Source organism: Jatropha curcas, chromosome 2 (genome assembly GCF_041381405.1).
Source record: "Jatropha curcas cultivar XTBG-Jc1 chromosome 2, XTBG_Jcur_1.0, whole genome shotgun sequence".
Lineage (NCBI taxonomy): Eukaryota > Viridiplantae > Streptophyta > Magnoliopsida > Malpighiales > Euphorbiaceae > Jatropha > Jatropha curcas.
This window is the reverse complement of record NC_143152.1, coordinates 7,167,835-7,190,982: the sequence shown is the minus strand read 5'-3', so window position 1 is coordinate 7,190,982 and position 23,148 is coordinate 7,167,835. Positions and strand designations below refer to the sequence as shown.

The 23,148-nt window shown below is 31.8% G+C and overlaps 2 protein-coding genes and 1 long non-coding RNA gene across 4 annotated transcripts; 2 read left to right on the top strand and 1 right to left on the bottom strand.

The window, feature by feature from the left end:
• Positions 1-689: 689 nt before the first annotated feature.
• Positions 690-2,721, bottom strand: LOC149498163 (uncharacterized). The gene is made up of 2 exons (XR_016319686.1): positions 2,652-2,721; positions 690-896 (listed from the first exon to the last, which is right to left on the bottom strand). It is a non-coding gene; the product is annotated as an uncharacterized LOC149498163 (long non-coding RNA).
• A 3,605-nt stretch (positions 2,722-6,326) lies between these two features.
• LOC105634688 (Thioredoxin family protein) lies at positions 6,327-14,036 on the top strand. 2 transcript variants are annotated; one of them, XM_012217577.4, is made up of 12 exons: positions 6,327-6,751; positions 7,665-7,729; positions 7,919-7,991; positions 8,194-8,212; positions 8,409-8,528; positions 9,367-9,436; positions 10,671-10,714; positions 10,823-10,864; positions 11,118-11,177; positions 11,358-11,425; positions 11,940-11,997; positions 12,324-12,898. In XM_012217577.4, the coding sequence occupies exons 1-12, from the start codon at positions 6,462-6,464 to the stop codon at positions 12,342-12,344; spliced, it is 930 nt and encodes a 309-aa protein (XP_012072967.1). In that variant the 5' UTR covers positions 6,327-6,461; the 3' UTR covers positions 12,345-12,898. The 2 variants fall into 2 exon arrangements, with proteins under 2 accessions (XP_012072967.1, XP_089574490.1); XM_089718364.1 differs by lacking the exon at positions 12,324-12,898 and adding an exon at positions 13,501-14,036 and having other exon boundaries at positions 6,329-6,751.
• Positions 14,037-17,925: 3,889 nt separating this feature from the next.
• LOC149498162 (alpha carbonic anhydrase 1, chloroplastic-like) lies at positions 17,926-21,702 on the top strand. Its single transcript, XM_089718521.1, has 7 exons — positions 17,926-17,996; positions 18,214-18,297; positions 18,383-18,597; positions 19,842-19,948; positions 20,707-20,809; positions 21,085-21,258; positions 21,464-21,702. The coding sequence occupies exons 1-7, from the start codon at positions 17,972-17,974 to the stop codon at positions 21,587-21,589; spliced, it is 834 nt and encodes a 277-aa protein (XP_089574647.1). The 5' UTR covers positions 17,926-17,971; the 3' UTR covers positions 21,590-21,702.
• The last annotated feature ends 1,446 nt before the right edge of the window (positions 21,703-23,148 follow it).

Genomic DNA, 23,148 nt, shown 5'->3' with positions numbered 1-23,148 from the left:
ATAGTGTTAAACATAATCAATAATCAAAATAATTGTAGCTAATATTTTCTTTTGTATGAATTAATCTTTCTATTTTTTATTAATAGAAAAAATTTATTCAGAATTACTTAATAGAGGAAAAATCTATGTTAAAATTATTTTCTTATTATTATTACCTCAACAAGTTATTGGTGTCATAAAAAATAAAAAGTATGAAAATGGTTTTCATGAACATAATTTGAAATTAATAAAAAAACATCTAAAATTTTAGGGAAAGATGACAAGGAATATTCAATTTTTGAGATGGGAGAAAATGAGATGGAATTTTGATCGGTTTTAATCAAAGAACTAATTATGTCTCAAAATTACTTTCAGGTGACTCTTAAATTTATATCAAGGTTTATTCAAAATGAAAAATTCAAGACCCCTTTATCGAATGAGGATTTTCTAAAGTTGTATACATATCTCTTCCACACATGATGCAACTTGTATCAATTGTATCCTAAAATAATCTTAAGCCTTCATGCACCCAATTTTTACTTTATGTTAAAATCTTACTGTCACGACCCATTTCCATGGGCCGGACCGGCACTAGGGCCCAGGTAAGCTTAAGGCCCCCGAGGCCCGTAGTAAGCCTGAAACGCTACAAATTTGCTATCTCAATAAAATTTTAAACATTTACAAATTTTCCTGCTTACAATACACTATAGTTATAATACAGGCTCACAGAATTATTCCATCTATAATAATACACAACTTAAAAGTATACAAGTTCTATAACTGCGGAGTTTACTGACGGATGTATACATATAAGTCTTCGGACAATTATCTATTTAATTGATCAATACTAAAATTAGCGAATTTCTTTTTAACGGTGAAGAGAAGAGTTATAACTGGGATTTAGAAAATGCTACTTCCTGAAAGAATTGAACAAAAGGGATGTGAGTTTATTAATGAATAATAATTATTGCACAACACACACATTCACACATTTGTATAAATATATCAACCTAGTCATCCGACTAGGTATATGCTCACACAGCCAGTCACACAAATGGCATATCACCGGCACTCACAATTATTAACATCTTCATATAATCACATCACGTGGAAATTAGTCAGTGGAGTCACCGAACCCCCGATGAGCCGTCCTCCCACATGGCTCATCCTCTCACATGTGCACCAGGGAGCCGATCCCCCATACTGGCCGACCGGTCTAATCCTCACTTGACCAGCCCTCTCATTATTTTTCCATTCTCTCTTTTCTTTTCCATACCAACAGGAGGCAACCCGGTCGTCTCCATCAAATCTAGATTATCAGGCGCTCACAACAGGAGGCCACCCTGCGGGCTGCGATCAAATCTAGATTATCCGGTGCGCCCAATAAAGAAGCCAACCCGTGGTTAACAGGAACGGTAACGGTAGGTGCACACGGGGGCGCCGATCTCCCATTTACCCGGCTAACAGAAACAGAATCAGGATCCATATAACAGAATCAGAATATAACAGAATCAGAATCAGGATCCATATAACAGAAACAGTCTCACAAACCCATGGTGACCCACTTCATCCCAATTCCACACAAACAAAGCAAGGCATTGTCACATCACAACTAATCAAGCATTGCAATTAATTGCAGAAATATTGCAAAGTTAAACATCAGAATGCAATGCATAATTAGACATTCATACTCAAATGCAAATAAATGAATAATATTAACAATAAACAACAATGATAGAATAAACAATAATAATGAAAATAAACAATAACAATGAAAATAAATAAGTAATTGAATAATTAAGTAAATAGTGATGATAGTAAAATAATTAGAATACTTTATTTACTATGTATTGAGTTATAGAATTATTCTAAGTAAACTTATTACTTTACATTGTTAACTAAACTAGCCTAAGTTCTATCGAAATTTCGGCAGCACCTCCCCTAAATATTGGACTATCTACCTGCTCAAATATCACAATATTAGTATATTTTTATGAATCAATGCACACAGCCCATCCGTCGGGCAATCAATCAGCTATATTCCCATCCTCCTTTCAAAACAACTCAACCCGTTCACCATAATCCTATTTTTCAATCATAGATCAATCAATTCAGACAGCCCATCAACTTCAAGCTACATATATCATTCATCACACTTACATATATACTTAAATGATTTCAACTAGTTAACCTCCATGCGTGATTCATTAATAGCGTTAATTACCCTATAACTATTTACTTTAACTTGTAACTTCTCCTAACAATGTTTATTAAAATTCCTATTTAACTTACATAGAATTTAGTTAGAAATTTTTATTATTTATTATTTATATATATATATATATATATATATATATATATATTTTTTTTTATCTTAATATCAAACTTCCTAATTAATTATGGTTCATGTGATTTATTTGACCATGTTCTAAGCTAATTTGCAATTACATTACTCTAAAATCCTAAGCCAATTAACAAATCATATTCACTATTCAAATACACACACTAATCAATCTCATTTATTTACAAGACTATAAATGTTCATATATTTTTAAGCTAATGCAATAACCTAATTTCTTGTTATTCAATTTAATCTATTTAATAACTCAATTAAATTCATTAATCAATTAATTCGTTATATACAAAAATTGAAAATTTAGTTCAGAACGTACCAATTGGGAATCGGGCGACGATTCCGTAATCAGCATGAAGAGAAGAGAATTCTGTCTCTCGGAGGCCTCGCTGGAGTGTCGCCGGCAGGTAACCGGACTGCCGCCGTCGCCGCCGTGCACGGTGGTCGGAAAAACGACTTTTGCCCAGAATTTTACAATATATACACCAAAATGTTCGAAATCTCATGGGGACTCCGGATCTGTGTTCAAATTGGACTGACTGTGCCTTAATTGGCCGAAAATTACTTCGACAATGGCTTCGCCACTGCCATTCATGGCAGTTCCGTCATCCAGGCTTCATCGTCGGAATCAATGCAGGGAAAACGTCAAGCAAGTGATGCGGAGTCAATTGAGTCCCTCAGTTGCATGTGAAGCAGTCGTAAACGGGGTGGATTTCGCCGGAATCGAAGCTGCGTCGCTAAGAGGAAGAGGCTTGCATCGTCGCCGCTGAGGGCCTGATCGGCGTGAAGAAAGACTGGCAACGTGACCGGCGGCATGAGAGGAATCGATCGCCACCCACCATCGTCAGTCTGGTGGCCGGAGACAGAAGGAGAGGGAGAGGAGGGAGTCGCGCCCGCCCGCGAAGAAGGAGAGGAGGAAGGGAAGGAAAAGAAAGAAAAGAAAGGTATGTCGGTTTCTAGGTCATTCCGGTTCGATTCGAACCGGTTTGATCAAATTCAACGATTTGGCTCGATTCTTGCTCAGTTTGCAGGTTTTTCTCTCGGTTTTCGAATTTTTCGTGTGGTTTTCGAAAAATCAGTTTGATTTTAAGGGCCGGTTTGATTTATTTTAATTATGCAGTTCGATTCCATAATATTTTCTCCATTTAGTCAATATTAATAGAATATGAACAATTGTGACATTTGATTTTTTTAGGAAAATTAATTTATATATATACATAATAGATTAATTGCTGGACTTCACATTATTATTCGAAAATTTAACTGTTCTCGATTCAAAATTTTCGATATTATATTTGGGCTTGCGCCCAATTCGAAAATTTGGGCTCGAATTGAGACTGTATTACATTTACAGCCCACACGGTCAAAATTTCCGATTTTTAATTAAATAAAAATCCAAAGATTTCAAAAATAAAAATTCGGGGTGTTTCACTTACCTTAATTTCAAATTAGTCAAAATTATAGATTGAATAAATAATATTCGTGGGTCCCACATTTGAGCTTGAGTTACCTAACCTAAGGAATTGATTAACCAAAAATAGACTATTTTTCACCTACGGTAGCTAACCTTTCTTGTCTTCTTAATTCTCAATCGAACCTCAGGCGCAGATTTCCACTTTCTCTCTCTATCATCATAAACCCTAAGGCATCACAACCACAAAATTGTCTCATCTCTCCATTCCTCATTCCATGATGTTTCTCTTGAGCTTCCTCGCCTAATCGCTACCTCTTCTCTTACCATTGTCGCCCGCAAAAAAATACTCGCTATAATTATTGCTACCAAGAAAGGTGTCAATATCCTTAATAATACTTCCACTATTGAAGACATTGTCATTTTGCCCAAAAAAATGATAGTCTATTTTCTCACTTTTAAATTACTCCTTCAATTCTCTTAATTTAGAGAAAATTTTCATTTCAAGTGTTTGTTTTATAGAGAATTTAACTTTAAATGGAAATTTTGAAAAGGATGCAAAAAGAAAAAGTTTAATATGCCCTTGATTAACCTCTATTTTTCGGCTTAATTAACGAGCATAGTGCAGACAAAAAGTGGGTTGAGCAATTAATGATTTTATGTTTCCAAAGCATGAATAACAATTTATAGGTGGTTTGTTAGAAATGTGTTCGACTTTACGAATTTCAACTTGAATAAAAAATACGTATACTAGCCATGTTTCATAATATGACCACACTTTTTAATTGTTGCGTGTTATTTATAAAAAAATCTTTATGTCCATATTACATCTTTTAATTTGGAGAGAAATTTAAATGTCTTCCAACAAACTTAATTGTAATACTTTGTTGACTAAGTTTCTACTCAATTTCTAAGAAGTGTGAACTAATTTAAGCACGAAGTACAAATATGACTAAACATGAGTATTTTTCTTGGAATGTCAGCATATAATAGTCACAGGTTTATATTGTTACACCCTACTTTAAAAAAAAAATTGCTTGTACATGGATATAAACCCTTACTAATATGTGCACAAAATTTTATTTTATGTTCCCATATCCAGTGATTTTGAGGATAGTTTCTTTCTTACTAGTGCCGTATTTTAAAAATGATGTAAATCTATTCAAATGTTCTAATTTGAAATTGAAAAAACTCTTGTTATCCTTAAAGATTTTGGTTAATAAATGCACTCTTGGAATACTCAATAAGTGAGTTGGCTTCTTCGCCATTATTTATGTATTTAAGGCTGATCAGGTTATTATAGGCAAAAAATGAAAAAAATATTTACTTAACTACTTTTTTAATTCTAGAGCTTTTTCTATTTTCTTTAAAGTAAGTGAACAGAGAGAGTAATATTTTTGAGATTAATTTTCCTTTTGCATTCTCTGTTTGCCTAATGAGAAAATGAGTGAAAAGAGTTAATTGATGTATTCAGTTTTCTGTTTTGGCTGATGTGTTTAGTGTTATTTTGAATCATTAATGCTATATTTGGAAAAAGGAAGTAAAATAAGGGTGAAAGTAAGATAAGGGTGTAAACTAACACTAATCATTTTCCTTACAAAATAGAGTGAAAATTAGGATAGAAATGTGTAAAATAAAAATTTTTTTACACTCTTTTTAACATTCTCACCCAAACTAAATAAGAGATTTTAAAAATTTTAAGACATTTTCACCATCTATTTTACATCCATCCCATCTATCCAAATAGCCCATAAAAGTAAATTTTGAAGAATTTATGGACTTGCGAAGAGTATAATTTTGCTCCTTTGAGTTCTATTTTGATATGCTTGCTTCTGAATCAGAAATTTTCATTTGCTCAATAGATCTAATTTTTTTAACAGTGTAAGCTCTGTTTTCTATGGTGAGAGAGATAAGTGAGAGAGTGGAGGGAGAGAGAATGGGGTTGAGGTTGGATCAACAATGAAGAAAGGAGGCAAAATGAACAAATTAAATAGTTAACTCAAGCAGTAGGTGTTGGACAATAGTTAATTGTAATTCAAGTTTTTTTTTTTGTTTTTTTTTTCAGGGCAGGACTTAGAATCAAATGCATTCTTGGCGTTGGTTTTCTGCAGTTAGATCGTGGGCATTCAAAGGCCCAATAGAAAATCCAACCCAACTTTCGAAATTTTCTACTATTGTTTACTACTCTTTAAGTTTTTCTTTTTTTCAAAAATAAAAAATGCATCCATTAATAATGTTATATAAAAAATATCTATTATGCAAAGTTATATATAACAACAATATCATATGTAAATAATTTCATAGAGGACCAAATAATGAAAGAAAATTTTTATTTTAATATATAATAAAATAAATTTTAGTCTATAAATTAAATATAAAATTTACAAATATATAAGAGATACTAACATTCATTGATAAAAAATTTAATATATATATATATATATATATAATATAAAAAGAAACAAATAAAAATATTTTAGTTCACGTAAATAGGTTAAAAAAAAAAAAAAATCTTCTGTTCTGTCATCATCAAATTCAAACAAGTTGAGTTTCAAAGGATTTTTTCTCAATGTATATTATTTATGTCTCTTGAAGAGAAGATTCAAAAATAAAGGGCCTAACTAAATTACCTGTCACAGTCTTTAACAGGAAAGTCTCCAACTCCAAGTACTCAACACAGGAACACCAACTTCCAGTCCTCGTCGCCGGTAAAAAATTATGGCTGGAATCCTCAATATCCCTCAATCTTTACTTTCTCGTTCAATTCCCGGCAACCGGAAAACACCTAGAAGGCCAATTCCAATTATTAGAGCCAGCTTAGAGACTCCTCTCTCTTCTTCTTCAACTAGCGCCACAACCACCAGAGAAGAGACTTCTTTTACTGCCCCGCCTAATTTCAAGCCGCCAGAGCCCAAGCCGTTCGCAATCAAGTCCGGCCAGTTTCTGAACATTCTTGGTGCTGCTCCCGCCTTGTTTTTCCGGTTGGGCACTGGTGTTTTCGTTAATGGGTACGGAAAAACCAACTTTCTTTTGCTTATTTGTCTGAAAAATTTTGTAATTTTTATTTTGATTTCTATTTTTTAAGATTATGAGATAGATATGAGGGTGAATTTTAAGTTTAATTGAGTAATTAACAATACTGATAAAATGTGTGACAGGTTGAACTTACTGAAATTTACAACTATTTTCTGCAAATTAACTATAATAAGCTCTTCCCAGATGCATTTTTCTTGAGAGAGCTAAAACCAGTAAAAAAAAAAAAGGAAAAAAAAAAAATCTAGGCAGGAGAATATATTTATTATTTACTATTATTCATAGTAATTAAGTTTTAGACTAGTTTTATGACTTTGATAGAATATTCATTCAATTGAATGACTAGTTTCTAGTCTCCCCACAAAATGGGAGACCGGAGGATCTCTGTAGAACAAATGAAAGAGAAATCTATTGGATTGGTGGGGAAAAATAAGCATAAAAAAGGACATATAAATACTTAATTGTTCAAGATTATCTATGCAATAGACAGTTTTAAGGAGACAAATGACTTAGGAAGAGGATGCAAGTTTTGAGAATTTTCCCCGATGTATACAAGATTGAACACTTTAGACAGGATTTCAAGTTGTCTGGCGATACTTCAGTAATGGGTCCTTCAGCTTTGGTATCTTTTTGGTTCTTTCCTTCTTTTCTCACTTGTTTTGCCTTCTGTTTATGTCATTTTGCCAATAAAAAAAAAAAAAGGAAAGGTCAAAATGTTATAAAGAAGATAAAACACTAAAAGGACCCAGGAATTATGATCTGAAGTATTGTTATGCATTCAAGTTATGACATACAGAATACTGCAGCTGCTGAAAGTAGCATGTTTAAATATAGCACCACCGGTTGCATGGTTTCTGAATTTCTTGCATTTGCATTGTATTATGGCAGGTATTCTGCGTCTTTTGTTTCCAAGAATGAGATTCCACCTGGCCAATATGCTCTAGAAGTAGCTGGTAGCTGTCAAATTTTCTAAGTTACTATTGTACTAAGTTGTAATGATGCCTGTTTAATGGCTGCAAGAAATTGTATCTCAGGCAAAAAGTGGAGGATCCATTTGAAGTTTTAAGTTGACATGCTTCACGTTTGTATATGGGAATCCTGTTTTTGTAAAATTACATAAAGAATTCATTTTGTCAATATAGGTTACAAGGTGAAGGAGAGCTCAAAAGTAGGCCCTCGGCCTGAGAAGCCTATTGAGATATATGAGTTTGAAAGGTACACTAGTTTCCCTATAATTTAACATGCTTGCAAAATGAGTATATATAACTTTCTTTAAAAAAGAAAAGAAAAGAAAAGAAAATTATAGGCTCTTCTTTTTTCCTTTTTTCCCTTCCGATGCAATTTTGGATAGTAAAACTGAATATTTCTACTTTTGTTTCTTCACACATGGGTTTCCTTGATCACTGGCAAAGTTCAGCTGTCCATTCTGTCGCAAGGTAATATTAAATTATTTTACAAGTAAGATTTGATTTGCATGTGTTTAATTTGGCAGGATCAATGTCCATGTGCATGATAAACCATGATATATTTCATATATTTTCACTAGTTGATTGCCCTTATCAGTACTATGCTTCTGAAGTTATGTTCTGCAGCTTTCTTCTGATGTTTGCTAGCAATTGTAAATATGTGCAGGTTAGAGAAATTGTTTCAGTTCTGGATATTGATGTTCTATTTTATCCTTGCCCCAAAAATGGTCCAACTTTCCGCCCCAAAGTTGTTCAGATGGGTGGAAAACAGCAGTTCCCTTACATGGTTTGTCATCATTGATCATTCCTTCTATTATTCTTCTCTTTGATGATAACCTAATTAACAGTCTTGCGAAATTAAAATAGTTAATATTCCCAGATCTGCAGCCCTATCTTTCGAGAAATCAAATAGTAGAATGCATATAGATATGTATACTCTCTCATGAAATGGTAACTGGAGGCATCTTGCATTTCATTTGTGATCGGGATGCTTGAGCGTTTTGGTTTAGAGTAAATGCAGGAGAGAAAAACATTACAATTGAAGATTTGAATGGAAATGAACATTAACAATACAAAATTATCTTTCTTAGGTTAGCTTGTTCTGATGTTGGTACCTTTGAAATAATAGTTACATTACAAATTGACTCAATAGTTGAACAGCTTTTCAAACAAACATAAGCCAATTCTGGTTGCTAAGAATCCTTCCGGTTCAACTCTTTAGTCCCAAACATTTTATTTATCATCACTAAGATATAATTTAAAAAGAGTTGAGCAAAAATGATTGCATGTGGTGGGAAAAACTGACATTTCTTCTTATTACGTAGCTGTTCTATGGTACTAGGTATATACTTAAACAAAATTTCATGAAGCTTCTAATACCTTAACTCAGCACACACATTAGGTGCTTCTTATTTAGTAGGCAACAAAATTTTCAGTTACTAACATATTGACTCATGAAACTCGGCCACACTGTCACACACTTTAGGTGCTTATTACTAAATTGAGATCTTTTAACGTAATTTTGTATTTTGCTTTTCGCAACTTCATGCCTTTAGGCATGATAAGTTTACGTAACATTTTGGCCTTGTGTTGGAGTTAAGATCAACTTTTCTTTCTGATTGCAGGTGGATCCAAATACTGGAACTGCAATGTATGAATCAGATGACATAATCAAGTATCTGGTTGAGAAATATGGTTTGTTTCTCGTTTTAACTTCTTTCCTGAGCTTCACATAATTATAAAGCTGATATTATGGGAGAACGACCTGTTAATTTTTGCTGTGGCCAAATACATAAATTCAACCATACATTTTTTATAAAAAATATTGTGGCACCCCAAACTTTGCTGGACTTATTATGCTTCCAAAGTTATGAATTTTGGTGTTATTACACACCTCTTTTTATACTAGCAACAATAGCTTTTAAGGCTTTTAGTATTTATATGCAAAATATTGATTTGATGTGTGGTTAGTATAACTTTTTGAATAATAATTTTCACATTTTCAACTATCCAATAAGTGTTTAATTGATAAAATTTTACAAATTGGAGTATTCAATAGAATTATATGCAAGTTGAAGTGTTTAATAAATCCAATTATAAATTGAAGTGTTCAATGAATTAAAGTAAAAGTTGAGAGTATCACAAACTTTTTTTTGAGAACTACAGGGATGAATTTATGCATTTGGCTGTTTTGCTATTTCTAAATTACTTTTTCAGCATTAACTTCGATTTTTTTTTCTGTATGCATTTTACTTTTTATCTCCTCATCTTACAATATATATATTTTTTCCTCATTTAAAAGTTCAGAAAAATTGAGTTCCATATACTAAGATAGTTAACAAGTAGTTTATTTATCAGTCCCCCATATTTGACCAAGATGGTTCTAGGATTTGGTTTGCGATGGCTTGAAACTTTGGTACTATCTTAAAGTTCATGGACCCATACACACGTGGGCTTATAAGTGGGTAAATTTTAGAGTCCTGGCACAAAACCAATTATTTTGTGCTAATTCCAACACTCATCTACCTATAAACCCTTGTTACTCTTTACATTTTTTCAATGTACTTATGCCAACATGTTTGACACGTACTTATGCCAACATTCGCATGTTTTGTTTTTTCCTTACATGCTTCCTACCATTTGGAGGATCAATATTACGTACCAATTTCTGCTTTGGTACTATTATATGTCTATGATAGACATTTTAGGGTAAAATGAAGACTCAAAGTAACTGAACTTAAAATTAAAATTAGGAATTTCAAATCACTTTTTAGTTCCTATTGTATAATTCAGGTTTGTATTCTCTCAAATTTTAAGATGATCTCATATCTTATAAAGAGAGGCTTAGAGTTATAAGATTTGCATTGATTATTTCTACTACATTCCATAACATTCTTTATATTTTCTGTGTTTGATTTATTTTGTTCAGGTGATGGAACTGTTCCTTTCATGCTGTCACTTGGTCTTTTAACAGTTAGTATTTGAATTTTCTTTTAAATTTCTTCATATCAATCTTTTGAATGCAAATTTCTGTTTATATTGCTTCTTGATCTCTTGATTGATAACTTTTCTTCTTTGTAGACTTTGACTGAAGGGTTTGCTATGATTGGCCGTATGGGAAAGGTAATAATGGTTTGAATTTCTTAATTGACTTTAAATTTTTTCCATCAGCATTGAAATGAAGTTCTTGGAATGTGCATTGTCCATTTATACAAGTTTGGAATGATTTTTATGTCAAGCATCTTAAGTTAATAATATTCACTTGCATTTATATGCTGCATTCATATTCATACTCGAGAATCATGACTTCAATATCTCCTGCAAATCAAAATATTGTGCAGCCATGTCTTCAAATTTTTCCTTGGGTTTTATGCAGGGGTCATCTTATACTCCATCGAAACTACCACCCAAACCACTTGAAATATGGTCCTATGAGGTTTGTATAGTTCTTTCGAATTTTCTTTCAAATTTTCCTAGCAAGTTTGGTTCTTTATTCCATTTTTCTTTTCTGGTGTGTAACCTAAAAGATAAGTTGCTTGATCTGATATTTACCTAAATGTACATGGAGATGTACATTGAGATGTACATTTCATAAACATTAACCTTTTCCTCTCAGGGTTCCCCATTCTGCAAAATTGTCCGTGAAGCACTTGTTGAATCAGAATTACCACATATTCAGCGCAGGTAAAGTCCATATCTGGTCTATTTTTGGTCTGGCACCTGGGAATAATTTTTCAGTTTTGGATTTAGAAATAAACCTACTTTGTTATTCCTTCTCTTTTTTATTTTTAATAATTTAGTTATAAATGAGATTTTTGGTTTTTAAGTACACATGAGAAAATGCATATTTATACTACTATGAGAATTCCATGTTTCTAATCACTGGATTCAGAGATGAATAGTCCATACTGATAGCTTGTACATCCAGAAATCTTTTGACAAATCACAAATCAAGTTGGATAGGTATCTTCATGCTTACATATGTAAAAGGAAATTATTTCTTAAATATCATCTATACTTATATTATTGATGCCATGATCTGCATTAATTATGACTTACATGACAAGTTGTTACTTTTTGTGCATGGGAATCTGCTGTTTATATTGATTAGCATATAATAAATCTTATATATCATTGCATATATGTATCCATTGATACTGTGATACATTTCACCAAATTTTTCTGTTTCTGCTATTAGTTGTGCTCGTGGCAGCCCAAAACGACAGGCTCTATATGAAAAAGCTGGACACTTTCAGGTGCTAAAATATGCATCAGTTATAGTGTCTGCTCGCTTTCCTACACAAACACACACACACACACACACACACACATTGGCTTAATATAGAATTATACCCTCACTTTGATGATTGTTGCAAGTACACACCCTAATTTGAACTTTGTGACAATCATACCCCAAAATGAAATTAGGGTTAAGGTTTTTAATAAAAAAAATATTTTCATGGCCCCACATATTAATTTGGTTTAACTTAACCTTCATCTAGTTCTCTTCCTCGTCAATCTCTCCGAACTTTCAGTTTCACTATTGTTTCTCTTGTTAATAATTTTTCTTTCTTTGTTTTAGGTGGAGATTAGACTTAATTAGTTCATTCCCTTTTGGGCTTTCTACAAATAAGCTCTATAAACATGGAAGACACCTGTCTTGTCTGATCCTCTACTGTCTTCCTCTGTTTTGGCCGCACTGTGTTTGTATTATATACAGACACACACACAATCAAAGTTGTTTTTCTTTTCTTCTCATTCTTTATTAACATATCTATTTTTCGCAATTTCTCTTACTGGGTTTTGATATCCTTAGCCTTTGAAGCAAATTAGTCTACAGCTTTATCTAGGGTTTGTTCTTTTTACAATTAGCTATATTCTTTTATTATTATTATTATTATTTCTTGTCTTTCTGTGTTCTTGTTAAAAATTTTTGAATATTTGGGAGTTGGTGACTTTTTTTCCTTTCTTCCAAACATTTGTTCTTCAAGGAGTAACTTGCACTGTTTTTAGTGGGATTATTGGAATTATTAGAATTAATTGTACTTTTGGATATCTTCTCCTGACATGCTTTCAAAAGAGAAGCAGCATTTAGAAGAATAAATTTGCTCTCAAGAAATTGCAAAAAAAAAAAAAAAAAAAAAAAAAAAGAAAGTTGTACTATTGACACCAAAATTGAGTTTATTATTGGGCATTTACATCATTAAGGCTGTGTGCACCTCTTGTGAGGTTTCCTCTTCTAGAGCCGCAGTTATCCTCCCACAAACACCAAAGTTATGTTCTTTGTTTGGTAACGTTGAATACTACTAGCAGTAGAGTAATAATTGTTGGTGGTGGTAAAAGAAAAGATGACCTCTTAGCAAGATCTACTTATTTGGAGGCTCAACACAAACAGAGAGAGAGAGCACAGGATGAAGTTTAGAGAGAGAAGAGCTGAGAGATGAGAGATAATTTGGGGATTTTTGTTTTTCCAAAATTGTGCCAGTTCAATTAGAGTAACTGAAATTGAATTAAGTTAATCCAAGCTCAAATGTGGGATCTGCTGAAATATTTTTTTATTAGAAACTGTAACCTAATTTCAACCTAGGGTATGAAAACGCTCAACATTTCATTCTAGGGTATATGACTGTCACAAAGTTCAACTTGGAGTATAATTGCAACAACTTGTAAACGTGGAAGTATAATTGTATGTTAAGCCCACAAATTGCTATACAGAAATTATATGAGCGCACTATCAATTTTACAAGAGTTATTTACAGGTACCATATTTAGAAGATCCAAATACTGGGGTGCAAATGTTTGAAAGTGCAGATATCGTAGAATATCTAAAAGCAACTTATGCTCGTCAATAAGCAAACCTTGCAGGTTTTTCTTTCTTTCTTCTTTTTTTCTGTTGTAATTTTTAATATACTTGTTTCCTTTTCTTTTCCTTTTTTTTTTTTTTGGCTGTAACTGTAATATAATACTTCTACATGCACATTCTGAGTACTGAAATCCTTTTTCTGTATAATAAAATGATTCCTAGACAAAGTGGTTTACATTAGAAAGGCCAAATACTTACATTCTCCCACTGAACTTTACACAAATAACCTTGTGGCACAATATGTCCTCTGCAAAGTTTGGGGTGCCACAAGCTTATTTACTCCTAATAGTTTCTTCTATCCACGGAACTGAATGAGCTCCTCTGTTGTGCCATATTGCTGTGAAAGTTCAGGGTTGAATTTATCATTTGGCCCATTTGTAATGATGCATGTAAACCAATTCATGCTTACAAATGATGTATCCATTTCTCTTAGTTTCTTCATTTTCTTTTAACCCAGAATTAAAAATTCTTTTGGAGAAGTTATTTACAGCATTTCAGATGTCAAACAGAGATGCTGCAAATGAAGTGGCTGGTGGCCTGAGAGTATATATAGAACGATTATCTCTCATTGCCAAGCCAAATTCCCTTTACAAGTTCAACCAGTAAGCATTTCTCAACCTAAAAATTTGCATATGAGATAAGATGATAAATGAGGAATGCGTTCATTGTTCAGATATGGAAAAAATTAACAAATACTGTATAGGTGTCCAATTCTGTTTAGGTGAAAACTCAAAGTACCAATCTGCTATAACAGTCTAGGTTACCCATTAATTAATTTTGTTTTTTTAAAATTTTTTTCTTTACTCTTTTTTGAGATAAACTTTTGTCTTTAAAAACATACAATTCTAAATTTATGCTTCATTCTCCAAAAAAAAAAAAAAAAAAAAAATCAATAAACTAGTTTTGACTGTAATCACACATGATTGGAAAATTTAAAAAAAAAAAAAAATTCAAGCTTAAATTTATGCAATGAAACATAATTTTTTTTCATAATATTGAAAGTAAACTTGATTATTTCTTAAATTTTAAATAATTTATTAATGATATTTTGAACTGTTTTTAAAAGGTTGAATTGAAACTTTGATGAGATGATGCATAAACCTAATATTTAAATAATTTAAATCTGAAGCAAGGTGAAAGGAAATGTACGAGTATTGAAATTTTCAATTTGTTACTATAATTTTGTTGTCCAATTATTTATTATGGTGTTCTGTTGTCTTTCTGAATCCCAAAAAATAAGAACCGATAAATGGACATAACAGAGTAAACAGGGAATCATTAGGACAGATGTCTATGGTAGAGAAACCTGTAAAGTGTGGTTGATGGTCCTCTCATGTTGGGGACTGGAAGAGTATATTCAAAGTGGACGTTATCCTCTTTAGTGTATAGATTCGTGACTTTGGAGCTCAGGAAAAAGAAAAAAAAAAAAAAAAAGTGCTGTCAAATATATATATATATATATATATATAGAGAGAGAGAGAGAGAGAGAGAGGGATTGCCCATTTTATGTGGCAGAAGGATTTTCACATTTTAATAGATGCCCATCGCCCAGTTTTCCACCTTCTTCCCTATCAGTATCATCAAGTAAGGGCTCCTTATAGTGCATTGTGTGATGTTGGGTCATTTTCCCTAACGAGTGTTTGGCATTCTTGCGTGAAATATTACATTACCATGAAATATTCCCTCGTGTCAGGCTGGTGAGCTATTGAAGTTTCAGTTTGGTAAAAGCCGGTTCAAACTTGTGAAATATTCAAGGTTGAGTTTGGAAAAAGCCAGTTCAAACTTATGATTTCACTTAATAAACTTTAAAAGAATTGAGAATTGGAGTTCGGAGTCCATAAAGAAACATTTTGTTTTTAATTATAAATGAGCCAGTTCGAATTTAATTTTTAAGTTTGAGCGGACTTTATAATTTTTAAGTTTTTAATTTTAAAATTCAGTTTTTTGAAGCAAGAAAGTTAAATCCAGTTGAATGGAATGCTGACCTCTAATGTTATGAAATCATAGAGCCTTGTTGTAATTTACTAAAAAGCAGAAGAGAGACTATGAGACATGGAATCACAAATTTAGTGAAACATGAGCATGTGGAAGAGAGAATGATGTGGGTCCAATCCAGTTAGCTTTTATTTGTTTTTTGAGAATAAATGTGGAGGTGGATTTGCTTTGTTCTTTGGCTGATTGATAGTTCCTTCCTCTTTAATTTTGGGGCACAACTTTGCGGTCTCTACTTTGATATCCTTTTTATTACATTGGCTGATGGTATTGTGGGGAGGGCATGTGTAAGTTTTATATTGGAGTGGTGTCATGTCATTTGTTAATGTTTGTAATATTTCCTTTTTGTTGTCTAATTTTAAATATCAAATCATCATTATTAAAATAAACACCAAACTCATTTATTAAATTTAATTATTCCGCATTTCACTTTTATCTTTTCAGAAAAATTAAAAAATGATTAAAATATATTGATTTTTTAAAAATATACAGTAGAATACCTATTAAAAATTCTTCATTCAATTTTACTATAAACCAATGCTAATTTTATTTCATGTTAAAGCACCACCACATTTTAAAAATTTTCTTTAATGTATTAATTTTAAATCATCCTCCATTCTTTTTTTTTTCTCTTCGGATCAACAAATTCAATATGCAACCAATTATTATTATAAAGCAATAAATATCGACATTGCCTAAGAGACTATCTAGAATATAGATAATATCTATTTTTTATATATATATCAAATAGATATTAGCATTAGAAAATATTTTTTAAAAAAAAGCTTTCTATTTTCCTAATGTGACAAGTAAATAAAAATAATTCACATCAGTAGTGGAGTGCTCTTAGGATAGTAATTTCATTTCACTTTTTCATGCATTGATATAATGAAAAATTTTTACATGTGTAAGTAAAATTTTAATTTAACTACAATAAAGTAATGATGAAAAGAGAAAATAAATATAAACACAAAAATAAATTACATTTAATAAATATAAGTAAAATTTAAAATAAATTTATTAATATATTCTCATTTAAAGTGGAACATAATAGAATAGGATGAAAAGGATTTTTTTTTTTTATATCAATTTTGGTGCATTAAATATTTAGGATTTTTATTAATCAGGTTTCATCAATCAGTATTCAAATCCAACAATAATCAGCTGCTTGACTTCATGAAGATGTGATCATCTTTATGACTATTGACAATAAATTATTGAGATAGACTCTCATCTTCATCTTGAGTATTGTGCTATCTAGGGAGTTGCGGTTCTAACTGAGAGAGGTTTTTCTCTCTCTCTCTCTCTCTCTCTCTCTCTCTTACATGGCCATAGGTCCAAATTATTATAATTATTATAATTTTTTAAATATTAAAGAAACATATTACTGGGTTAATAAAAAAAAATGCTATCACTATACTAAGCATGTGAGTCTTAGTTATTGATCACATAACCATTTGGAATAGTTATTATTATTTTTAAAATTACACAATAAACTTAAAATATTAAAAGTGGATTCTCAATGTGTCAAATCAATGTTCCACTATCTAAAGTTAAATATTTATTACTATTAGCACTCTTTGTGTCTTATTTCTCGTCTTACTTCGTGCCTGCTACATTGTCATCGTGTTTTCTTTTTTATTTAATGCATAAATTTAATTTTAAATTTTGGTGCATTATTCTGGTGGTTCTTAAATTTTACGAGAATTCAATTATAACTCTGTATTTTTATATTTTAGTTATAATTATACCGCTCGTTAATATGAAATATTTTTACAATGTTTAAAGCGTATGACCGTATACTTTTATATTGGCGAGATGTATAATTATTATTGAAATATGAAAGTATAAAGTCATTATTACCATAAAATTTAAGGAGTTACAAAGATAATCGCAGAAAGTACATAATCAGATTTATGTATTAGACTGTGTTCTTTTCTAACTGTAAATAATATTTAAAATTATCTTATTTTTATTTAATATTCATCTTCATCGATAAAAACTATATTATCATTTATTAAATCTTGATATAAACAAAACTTATAATAGCTCCACTTGAAATTTTGGCTACAAAAGAAATTTTCAATCAAATATTAAGAGGGATATATATTTTCATATTTTTTAGAATTAGAAGTATTAAGAGATTTCATATTGAAATTTCTCCAAACAACAAATTTGACAAGAGTCATTTAAAATCCAACTAAATAACTCTAAATATTAAAAAAAAAAAAATCCAACTTATATTAAAATATTAATCTAATTATTACCATCCATCTTGTATTCGCTGTTGACTAACATCTTTTTTAACCTCCCTTCTAACTGTAATACTATGTATTAATACAACAGTCAATTCATTTGCTTAGCAGAAGAAGTTGATGGTTCATATTTTCTCAGCGTCAGGTCAGCTTTCTGTATCTTCTACTCTCTTAAGAGTTAACAACTCAACTTCTATAAATAGGTTAGAGGATTGCAAGAACACACCCCAATATTCTGGCAGCTTTGTTTCTCTCTAAATTTAGCAGTACTTGCTATAATTATAATTTGAGATTCTTACACAAAACACAAAGTAAACAAGCACCCAAATAAACACCGTCTTCTTCTTTTAATTTTTTAACAGGGTTCAAGTATAGGATATTAATGGTTGCTCAAATCTGCTTCTCCTCTCTTATTCTTGCATTGTTGCTTGTTGTTGCTTATGGAGGTAATGTTGATTCTGCACTTCTTAAACATATATTCTTTGTTTGGTCTGCTGTAACGGAATGTAATGTAATTTAATGATCAAACAGGAACTGCAGCAGTTAAATTCGGTTACTATGGGGCAGTTGGACCGGAGAAATGGGGAAGTTTGAGTCCAACTTACTCTGAGTGCTCAAAAGGGAAATCTCAGTCTCCTATAAACATTATCAAGAATGATACTGTTCTTGACAGTAATTTGAAACCTTTGATCAGAGATTATGAGATTGCAAATGCTACCCTTGTCAACAATGTCTGCAATATTGGGGTTTGTTTTCTTTTATTGAAATTTAACTTTCTTTTTTAAATGCAAGAACCAAATTAGAGCTTGTTAGATTCAGGTGTTCCGATAGTTGTTTGGGGAAAAATAGTTATGGAAATATGTTATTTAACCATTTAAAGGTTTTCTGACTAAAATTCATGGACCTTTTTAATAATTCTTCTTAGCAATATTTAACTTAAAACAATAGAGGTGTTCGATAACAGCTATTTAAGTAGCTTTTACTCCATTTTGTTTATAGTGTTTAGTACTATAGCTTTTGAACTAACTTTTAGAAGTTAAAAGATAGCATTTATAAAAAATTAACTCATATAACGTTTAATTTTTAGCGTTTTATCAAAAGTTATTCATAGCTAACAACTAAAGATACTAAAACAGCTAATTTTACCGAACAAACCTTAAATATTACCTTAGTTGAGGATAGCCAATGGTCCAATTCGAAGTGAAATCAGTTCAAAGATATTGGTCTTGAATAAGAGAGAAATTAAGGAAAGGACCAAATCGCTCGTTAAACCGATAGTTTTAATCTGATAGATAAAAGATTGAAAAGCTTATTAGGGTTTTTTTTTTTTTTAATCCATGATTTTACTTGCAACTAAGCTTAAAATAAATTATTTGAGTAAGATCATCACAAGATTTAGTTCTAATTCTATATATAAATGATTATGGAATGTTGTTAACCGTGATTAGTTAGTTCTAATGAGAACAACAAAGTTCACATGAGTCTCTTCAACTCCGAGCCAAACTTGAATTCTTATTTAATTTAATTAGCGAAAGCATTTACAGGTAACAATATATTTTTTATACTTGGAATATTCTTACATACCAGACAAGAGCTAGAGACAATATAAGATGTTAAAAGATTGTCCACTATAAATATAAATAGAATATACTTTTCCTGCAAATTTTGCAAAAGGCTATAAATTATGATTTATATATTTTTGTTTGCCTTAAAAAAGTAAATATCAGGAAGAAATATTATAATGAACTAGAGGATTTTTGTCGTGAGCTTCCAATATATATAATTAAAATAATTAGGTTGAACCAACAAGATATTATTCGCGTGATAAACGACTTCAAATTTATAAGAATGAAAATACAAATTAAATTCCGAGAACCTACTACCTAATCATCAATCACGAGGCAATTGTAATTGTTTAGAACTCTAATGAGGATTAATTTTTGGAATCGGGTCAATAATTTTTTGTAATGTTTGAATTCTTTGTGTACAGGTACATTTTGACAATGGTTGTGGAGCGTTGATTATAGATGGTAAAAACTACAAATTAATACAACTGCATTGGCATTCACCTTCTGAGCATCAAATTAATGGAGTCCAGTAAGCGCTCTTTCAGTCTCTCTCTTTCTAAAAACTTTAACTAAGTCCATACATATACATATCTATCTAGGGGCGGCCATTTTACGGTTTTTAAAATTGGAATCGCTAGTTCAGATCGGAAGGAATCAGAATCAGACCGGTCCGAATCGAAATCGAAACCGGGGTCTGTGGTCCGGTTCTGGTTTTAACTTTTAAAGAACCATAAATCGGCGGTTCTAAAAACCGGTCAAAACGGGCTGGAAACGATGATTTTTTCAACAGGTTAGAAATACAGTTCCGACAGTTTGAACCAGCCATTCCGACGGTTCGAACCAGTCGTTTCGATGATTCGAACCGACGGTTCCATCCGGTTCCAATAACTTTTTTTTTTCAAATATTTTTGTGAAATCCCCACCTATCTACATAGAGGATTATACTTTATATTATTACATTCTTTATATTTGCACTGGTAGTTCCAAAACCGTAACCATTTTGTTTTGATTTTGGCCGATTTCGAGAATAGTTTTTTTCCTTTAGAAAAGAAAAAGTATATCTTTAATCCTCCTTGATTCTGGTTCAGGTCTGAGTTTAACAATCTCTCCCTTTTAAAAATCTGTAATACTAATAATTTTTTCTAAAAAAAAAGTAATAATTAAAAAGAAAAAAGAAAATTCATATATTGCAACTTTTATGGGCGGGATATATGGGCTTGGGTCTATTCACTTATATGGCCTTGACAGGACATGCAATTGAAAGTGTTATTATTTTTTAATCTACAGTTATCCACTGGAGCTTCACCTAGTCCACCTAGCAGAGGATGGCGCCCGCTCTGTTGTTGCAGTCCTTTACAAATATGGACCTGAGAATCCATTTATAGCAAAGGTAAACATGTCCAAAATTAAAGCAATTTCATAAAAATTAATTTTTCCCATTATATATTTTTATTTACAAATTTACATTTTAAATTAAAAAAAAAAAAAGATGTGATACAAATAAATGGTTTAGAGTATAGAACTTTAACTCGAGCCTCTGATAAGATTCGACCATTATCAAAATGATTGCAACTAGTTATTTTAATGACTAATCCAGGACACTTATATATACTTTTAAGCATAAAATATTCTAATATATAAAACATTTTTTATCATTAAATGTAGATTCACAATGGTTTGGGAAAGCTAGCTAAGAATGAATATGGTAATGGGCACGTGCCACTTGAGCAGTTGGATGTGAAGCCTTTGAAGAAAAAAACAAGCAAATATTTCAGATATATTGGTTCTCTTACCACTCCTCCATGTACTGAAAATGTCATCTGGAATGTCCTTGGCAAGGTAAGTAATATATTTACACATTTCAGCTCCGTTTGCTTTCAAAAAACAGTTTACCTTTAAAAAATATTTTTCTGCAAGTTATTTTACAGAAATAAATGAGACTTTATTTGATTTACTATTCTCTAAAATTAATTGACAACTTTGGTTCAATGGCATATGAAGGCAAGCAAGGTTTTGTTTTGACAATATCATGTAAAATATGCAGGCGAGAACAGTATCAAAAGAGCAGGTAGAAGCACTGAAAGCTCCATTAGAGAAAGCTTACAAGCACAATAATAGGCCTGTCCAGCCCCTAAATGGGAGAAAGGTTTCACTCTACAAAGAAACTTAGTGTTTGTATCTTCTTTACAACTTTGCAATTATACCTCAACCAAGAAAATTCACCTTGTACTAAATCATATGTTTTACTCTATAGCAGAAAATAAAATAAAAGTGTTCCACAAAGCCAATGGCTTAGCGAAATATATAATTCTTACATGCACTGTAAGAGATTCATAATTGCCGTTATCCAACTGGAATATCCAACTTCAAACCATTTGAATTTTCATTTCGTAACAGAACAATGTTTTTGTATGAGCCAATGTATGGATCATGATCCTCAAACCAGAAAGACTTACCTACAATCAATGTATAAATCAAGTTATAGATCAAACCAATCACAAATAGTGTTTAACCAGTGTATGAGTTCGCCTATGCACCAAACCAATCACAAAAAATGTTTTGATTCAAATGAGGATATTTTTTTTTATCACAAATTGAAAAAAGAGTATAAAACAATAATATTTTTTAATAAACTCTATTTTGATTGGCTTGGTGCATGAGACCATTCATAGACCGTGTGTGCAAGAATTTTCCTTCTCAAACATGTTCACAAGCATGTCCACTGATGTGTGATAGGTGTTAATTCTATAGTGTTTTAATATAGTTTTTATTTGAATTTTAGTAAGTTTTATTGCTTTAATTTGATTTTAAATCACTTTTAGTATAATTATGTTCAAAAGCTTCCTTGATCTTTAATCCGCTTGATCTAAGAAAAAATTGCAGAAATTTGGCGCAGAAAAGAACTTTATAATACAAGGCACTTAGCTTCTAGCACGCCCAGGCTGTGCTAAAAAGCACAACCGTGCTAGAAGCCAAGGAAACCAAAGGAGAGACAGAAGAGAGCACGGCCAGGGTGTGCCAAAAGGCACGGCCGTGCTATAATGGGACCAGGGCGTGTCAAAGCATAGCACGCCCGTGACAACTCTAGGCAGACTTCCAGAGAAAAGCACGCCCTTGCCGTGCTAAGTGGCACGCCCGTGCCTCAATGCTTCGCTAGCCCGTGCTACCTAGCACGCCTCGTGCTTCACTAGCCAGACTTCCAGACTAAAGCACACCCAGCCCGTGCAAGGAAGCACGCCCGTGCTGTGCAGGCGGAACCAGCGGGAATTTAATGCGCAAATCAAGCTTTTTCTCACATGGGCCGACCTCGGGGAGTTTCCTAAACACACTAAACAAGACCTGGACCTATTCTTGAGGAAAAAGGAGTCCTAATCAAGAAGAAATCAAGAACCTAAACAGTCATGATCTCCTATAAAGGATTTTGCACTAAATAAGGATTCTATTTCCTAAAAGGAGAAAAACTTGCCTTCAAAAAAACTCTATATAAAGAGAGGAACTTCTCCTAACAAGGAATCTCGTTTTTTATGCAATTTCCTTACATAATTCTTTCTCTCTCTCAAGATTTCAAGCATCAAAGAATTGTGCCAAGATTCAAGGAAGCCATCAACATAGTTGTGATACAGTTTTTATTCTAAACCCTTCATCTTGTTTCTTTCTTTATTGTCTTTAATTATGATGAATGATTCAAGTATGATTGAGTTTAATTTAATTACTATGTCTAGCTAAACT

What these genes read in the sequence shown, in the direction of transcription:
- LOC149498162 (XM_089718521.1), top strand. Translation starts at nt 17,972, where the DNA reads ATGGTTCATATTTTCTCAGCGTCAG. An exon ending in TCATATTTTCTCAGCGTCAG is followed by an intron (nt 17,997 to 18,213) that starts GTCAGCTTTCTG and finishes ATTTTTTAACAG; the next exon opens with GGTTCAAGTATAGGATATTA. An exon ending in CATCAAATTAATGGAGTCCA is followed by an intron (nt 19,949 to 20,706) that starts GTAAGCGCTCTT and finishes TTTAATCTACAG; the next exon opens with TTATCCACTGGAGCTTCACC.
- LOC105634688 (XM_089718364.1), top strand. Translation starts at nt 6,462, where the DNA reads ATGGCTGGAATCCTCAATATCCCTCAATCTTTACTTTCTCGTTCAATT. An exon ending in TGATTGGCCGTATGGGAAAG is followed by an intron (nt 10,865 to 11,117) that starts GTAATAATGGTT and finishes GGTTTTATGCAG; the next exon opens with GGGTCATCTTATACTCCATC. An exon ending in TTACCACATATTCAGCGCAG is followed by an intron (nt 11,426 to 11,939) that starts GTAAAGTCCATA and finishes TTCTGCTATTAG; the next exon opens with TTGTGCTCGTGGCAGCCCAA.